Raw genomic sequence first — 7,124 nt, 5'->3', positions numbered from 1 at the left:
ACCGCACCCCCAACCATCTTCTCCTCATTTATCATCCACGGTCAACTATCTCTCATAATTATATAAATTTCATTTTCTGTATCTTTCTTTCATATAAAGTAATTAGAGTTTATCCCAATCCAAGTTACCATTGAGTTAAGCAACTTGCGTATTTCGAATCGTAAAAAGTTCAAATTTCGAGGAGGGATTCAATTTTTTTCTTCTTGGTCCATTACAAAAGTCCATTATGGGAAAAATAAACAAACGAAAATTAATTTAATAGGTAAATTATTCAACTTATTGTTAATTAAGCATCACGTGAGGAGTATTATCAATGAGATAGTCACCTTAATGAAATCTCTTAGATCATTAATGGCCGTTGCATTAATGACCAGTATCTAACAGCCATCAAGGTGAATCACATTCCATGAACGATGATTGGTCGGTGTTGGTAGTGATGTATACATATTTAAATCTGTACCACTACAACCCATGAAGGGCGCAGGGGTGCAATACTCTGTTACTAGACCAACAGTTGTAAAAGGAGGTGATTTGGTCAGAATTACGCTAAGTACCCATTTCATAAGCTTTTGAGGGTCCCCGAACCCACAGGGTTGACTAACAAAAAATAATTATCTGCCACAGCCGGATTCGAACTCGAGCCCTTGGAGTTAGTAGCACAGTCCCTTATCACAGAGCTACCCACTCCAACGTATACAAATTTAACATAACAAACAGATTCGAAACTTAGGACTCCATCTTAACAAGAGACTTATTGGAATCCACACACAAGACTGAAACGACAAGAATTTGCTTGTAGATTCCGATTGCTACAACACTTACTTGACAAACGCTCTAAACTTCCCATCCACTACAAAAAAATTACAATACACTACAATAATCAGACCAATTTGGACATATGGAATTGAGCTCTGGGGCTCCACCAAACCATCAAATTCTTCCCGCGTCCAATCGTTACAATCCAAAATCCTACGTAAAATCCTTGATGCTCCTTATTACGTTACAAATAAACTCATTCACAAAGACCTTAACATCCCATTCGTTGCAGATTTGACCCAAAACAGATATGCGTCTTTTCATTCCAAACTCCTTAACCATCCTAACCCATTAATTCTTAATCTTCCATCCTTAACAATCCCTGATAATCCTCCGAGGCGTCTGAAAAGAAGATGGCCACGGGATCTTTTAATTTAAATTAATGTTTGAAGTACCACCAATGGGTGGTTCCTTCTCAAGATTTTCAAGTGTATATGAAACATGCAACATATTTACCTATTGTATTATTTTGTACAGTTGTAAATTACATTAAAGAAATAATTTAAAAAAAAAAATAACAAAAATTATTCTTCATTAATGTTTATAACAATATTCATTCTTGTACTTTCTCCCATTCAGAAAGCCCTGCAAAGTGGGACGAAACTTTGGCTCACAATAAATAGCCTAATTAGTTTTTGAATTCATATGAACGCACCCGGACCATTTTCCTTTTCTATACTACACACAGCCAGTCAACTATACTCTAAAAATAATTAATATAGATATCAAACTAACGAATTCATTATAATAATGTGTTAAATAAGTTTTAAAAAAATACAATATTATAAAATTCAAGATTTCAAAGGACTATATATATTTAATCCTATTTAAAACTTAGCAATACTTAATAATCTCTTTAGGGCATTCTTTAAGCTTTTTTAATCCCATTATACTTCTTCAAAAAAAGCCTCAGTTTAGTTATTTGTTTCAAAGAACAAACATGATAGTGTCTTAGGAAATTCTCGTAATTTTTAAGGCATAACTGGAAAAAAGGTTTTACAGCCGCTAATGCAACTCGTGAAATTATTAAATATGTAGGGGAAGGTGTCCGTCCATAACTAGCACTCTGCACGGCGTTGGTTTGAAAAAATAGCAGCGGAGATACGACGGATATAAGAATGGATATTAATGAGGTTCTGCAGGAAGCTGTTGAGTCAAATCCGTCTACAAGTACTCCTGCCTCATCCACCATACAGTTTAAAGAACTTCGTGGGCTCGAACTCCTGTCTCATCCACCATATTATATCCATTATTTCTGCAATATTTTCTGGTGCATTCTATACTATTAATATGAGGAGTTTAGTCGTAAAAGATGACTAAAATTTCTCAAACATTTTAATTTTTTATGAATTTATGTACAGAATAGGTTAAATACATATTCTGTATTTATAAATCAGTTAGTGTATTTCCGTACCTGGTCTTCCGGCCCAATACTTTTGACAAGTTTAGCCAGATCCTTTTTCAACCTCTTTGGATCTGTCTTGTCCGTCTTGGCTACTTTCTTCATGAACGTCTTCTCAGCTCCTTCGATGAATATAATGGACGGTTGGAGAAGCCTGGCCAAAAAAAAAATTTCAGTTGATATAACTTATGATATTTCTTAATTGCAATATTAATACGTAAACAAATGAATTGATTATTGGTTTTATGAATGGCAATTTAATTTAATTTAACAACCAATTCAATTACAATTTACTACGACAAATAATTGTTTTCATTTAAAGTGTTAAAGAATATCCTATCCTGCTTTTATGGTTAGTATTATTAATGTGGTTAATAGAAAAAGAAAAGCATTTTTAAAGGTTAGTTTTTCTTTTGAGATCGTGTGGTGTACATATGATGAAAGAAAGGAATTTTAAATGAATTGTGACTGTTTAATGACTGAGATTGACTAAGGGCCGAAACGTTGGAGGTTTTAAAATAAAAAGTTGAGAGTAAATTGGATCATTAAAGTAGGTTTTATTATTAGATTAACTGGGACAAACATTGGCAAAATCATAAAAAATATCACTATGTTATAGGAGTTATAGGAGAATGACTTGCTTATTGTTTTTCACCATCCTGAGGTACGCCTGTAGAATTTTTTGTAAATCCCATTCAAATATTTGTTCTGGGTCATCAGTACCGTAAAGTGGGGTGACTATGGTACAGTTGTTCATATTTTTTTATTCCTGAATCCAATACACGTTTGCATTATTGCAATAACGATTTTTTCCTTTAATTTTGAATTATTGCTCTGCCCTGAGTGGGCTCAGAGATCCTCAGGTCGATAGTGTAAATATTAGTGGTATTCATGATGTTACGTTAAATGTTTTACCATGTTAGAGGTTATAAGTAAAGGACTGCTAGCAGTCCTATTTACAGTTATTTTAAATGTTAAATGCATAAGAGCTCCTGGTGGATTTTCCGAGCAACTTGTTTTATAGTCTTTCTTCCATAACTTCAAGTTATTGTTTACTTCTGAGTTTTAATTAACGTAATTTATTACAACATTGAGTGAAAAGTGGAAGTTCCGTAAAAGTTTGGTTACTGAGTGTCATGTTGATCTTCTAACTTGTGAGTAAGAGAATCAAGATAATTACACTGTCATTTTACTATTAATATTGTCATCTATTGATTTATTAGTTTTAAAAACATCCAAAACAGTACCAACACAATCGAAATACATACTACAAGCAAGTAAACTAACACAACAAACAAAATGGTGACGAGCTCAGCTGATTTTCCATTTAACATGTTAAACTAAAGATCATGAATACCATTACAGTATTTATTTATTTTGATAATTAATATAATTATTTCATTTTATTTTTTCATGTACATAGTTTTATTGTATTCATTTTCTTTATCTTCTGTTTATATATATTTATCGAGAGATTTCATTTATTTGTATGTACTTTTTTCATTTATTTATTCATTTTTATTTTTATTTTATTTTATTTTAGTATGAATGTGATCAGTAATCATCTATTGCCCAACAATGTGGCAGACTGTAATATGTATCAATAAATAAAGTTTTGAATTAAAAAAAAAAACTTTTAATTATCTGGTTTCATATTCATCACTGAAAAATAAATGTTCTTCAACTATAAAGCGAGTATATACCATTTTTTCTGTACTAACTCTCCCCCCCCCCCCATAAAGTAAGTATGAGTAAGTAGTAAATCTAGCCACAAAGTAAAGAAACTACTATTTATATATAAATATATATGATTTACCGTATAATTTCAATATGAAGAAGATGGTCAAAAATGGCTGCGTTAAAAAGGAACAAAAATAGTTAACAACAATTTACTATCCGACGTTTCGCTACACTTTTTAGGGCTTCATCAGCGCTAAAAAGATACAAAAGCAACTAAGAAAATTTTGAAATAGTAAGATAATAAGATATAAAAAGGTAAATTAAGATAGGGTTAATATTATGTAAAATAATTAAAAAAAATTATATACAAATAAAAGAAAGGAAGAAATAAAATAATATTAATATAAAATAAAAAGATGATAAGAATAAAAAATTACGTAAATTTTAAGGCTAAAAAAAAAGTACAGGAGACGCAATAAAACGCGAAAACAGAAAAGTAGGAATAATAATAATATAATTAAATTAATAATGATGAAGCTCTACAAAGTGGGCCGAAACGTCGGATAATAAATAGATAATAACTATTGCAATTACAATAAATCTAAGAAAAAATAGAAGTCAAGAATAAGTATTAACGAAAAATATTCATAAAGAAGACCATATCCAAAAACTCAGAACTGTTGTTCAACAATGATTACAACCAACATATAGACAGGACGATACGGTTTGGACTGCACTCTTGATTTGGATTGGATAGAGGAAGGACGTATCCTGAATGAAGGAGATCCTGGTCATCCTTTGTCTCTCTCAGTGGGACATCTTGAAGAATGAGAAAGTAAGAAATAAAATAATATTAATATAAAATAAAAACTATGATAAGAATAAAAAAAATACGTGAATTGTAAGGCTAAAACAAAAAAGTACAGGAGACGCAATAAAGCGCGAAAACAGAAAAGTAGGAATAATAATATAATTAAATTAATAATGATGAAGCTCTACAAAGAGGGCCGAAACGTCGGATAATAAATAGTTAATAACTATTTTTGTTCTTTTTGAACGCAACCCTGACCAGATCTTCTTCATATTTAAAGAAACTATTCATTACCTTGACACTTTAGAGACCAAATGCAGGAGCATTATGAGGCCCGACTTTCCTGGATACTTGCCGACGATGTTGGCCGGCGAGAGGTCGAACAGAGTGGCACCCAGCTCCGTACAGCAGGCGTGGACCAGGTGCTTCTTGCCACACTGGGAAGGACCGGCGATGAGAAGAGATCTGATCAGCGGAGTACCGCGTCGCACTCGGTCCATCCCCAGCGGTAGCACGACGTACTCCATCATAATCTATGAGTTGAGGGTACAGAAAGTTGAGTGGAAATTCTTATTACTACACATAAAACCTATTTATTATATTTTTCTTGTAGCGAAAGGTTGTATCCTCGGTCCTATCCTTTATACAGTTTTTGTAGCTCATCCTAACACTAACCTCACCATGTATGCTAATACTACTTGTCTATTATCAATGGATGATGAACCTTCCATTGAGCCCTACAAACCCTTTAATCACACATCACTACAGCTGACAGCCAAACCAATCCTAACACTATCCTCACCACGTACGCCGATGTGCTCGCAGTTAATAGTAACCCTTTGATTGCATCCCAAACTCTCCATTCCCATATCACAATCCTCGAAGAATGGTGCCTAAATGGGAGAATGAAAATAAATCCCATCAAATGATCTTTAATCTACGTCGTAAACCTGCCAACTGCCCTACAGTATACTTTAATAATGTAGCTCTTACCCCTGTAGAACAGATCCGATACCTTGGACTACGTCTGGACAAACGATTAGCGTGTAATCCTCACACAAGACTGAAAAGACAGAAAACTGCTCGTCGATTTCAACTATTACAGCACTTTCTACACATTCGGTCCAAATCTTCCAATTCATTACAAAAGACTGATTTACATACATTTTCTCTTTACTTTTTGCACTATATTATATTTATTTTATCTATTTTTTAAATTTTATTGCATATATTATATTTTACCTATACTTCTACCTATATATATTTTTTTTTTCACCATTATTATATATATTTGGGTGCGCGGTGGCACCGTGGTAAGGCACGATGCTACTAACTCCAAGGACCCGAGTTCGAATCCGACTGGGCAGAAAATTGTTTTCTATTAAATCGTGTTCCTCTGCCCACTCTTTAAATACAAGATCCCAACCAAAAAACTTGTGTATCCTTCTTATAGAACGCTATCCATCAAAAAACAGTTTATAATCCGAGCTATCTTGTTCTGGAATTCTCTGCCCATCCATAAAACCCGTTCATTAACGAAATTTAACATAAAATATTTATCCTCCTCATCAACAATAAATCTTTCTCAAATTTGTAATAATAAAACAGGTGCATAATATATTTGTTGTGAGAGACATATATACGTTTCCAAGACACGGGTTCAAATCCCAAGTTCAAATAATTATTGGCAGTGAGAGATAATTATTTTCTGTTTCACTGTTGCCATGAGTCAATACTGTAGGTTCTGGAGCCTTCCTGGGGTCCACCCAGCCTCATAAATTAGGTATCCTTAATTCTGACCAAATCACCTCCTTGCACAACCGTTGGTCTATTAACAGTACTTCCTTGCAAAGTACTGAACCCCTGACCCTTCATGTGTTGTAGTGGTACAGATCTTAATTTATTTTTAATTACATATATTTATGAAAGGAATATGATCCGGGTGCGGTCAAAAAAACTCAAATAGTAGAATTATACTATTTTATTGAGCCAACGTTTCGCCCCACGTTGCAGGGCTCCGTCAGGGCTAAAAAAGATACAAACACATAGTTACAAAAGGAAAAAAAACATAAGAGTAAAATAACAGTTGTTGTAAAATAAGTTGTGTAAAATAAGGTTGTTGTTACAACCTTTAATTTTTCTTATTATATCTTACTTTTTTACATTTTATACCCCTGTTATTTTACACTTATGTTTTTTTTTTCTCTCTCTTTTTTTTCCTTTTGTAACTATGTGTTTGTATGTTTTTTAGCCCTGCAACGTGGGGCGAAACGTTGGCTCAATAAAATAGTATAATTCTACTATTTGAGTTTTTTTTTACCGCACCCGGACCATATTTCTTTCATCTTTACACACGGTCAATCAATAATCTTCCTATATATATTTATGTATATTATCTTTTTATGTCTATCTATA

General features: G+C 33.0%; 1 protein-coding gene across 1 annotated transcript in view; it reads right to left on the bottom strand.

Annotated features, from left to right (window-relative positions):
• LOC106688320 (dynein regulatory complex protein 11) overlaps positions 1–7,124 on the bottom strand; it is a 37,699-nt gene that overhangs the window by 7,340 nt on the left and 23,235 nt on the right. Inside the window, exons 10-11 of the mRNA XM_014432737.2 lie at positions 5,004–5,242; positions 2,231–2,372 (exon numbers count right to left, since the gene is read on the bottom strand). Of these exons, the coding sequence (XP_014288223.2) occupies positions 2,231–2,372; positions 5,004–5,242 (381 nt within the window). The remainder of the gene's footprint in view (positions 1–2,230; positions 2,373–5,003; positions 5,243–7,124) is intronic.

The sequence above is a fragment of the Halyomorpha halys genome, unplaced genomic scaffold (genome assembly GCF_000696795.3).
Source record: "Halyomorpha halys isolate HHAL.00 unplaced genomic scaffold, Hhal_1.1 Scaffold42.1, whole genome shotgun sequence".
NCBI classification, from domain to species: domain Eukaryota; kingdom Metazoa; phylum Arthropoda; class Insecta; order Hemiptera; family Pentatomidae; genus Halyomorpha; species Halyomorpha halys.
This window is presented reverse-complemented; position numbering and strand designations above follow the sequence as displayed.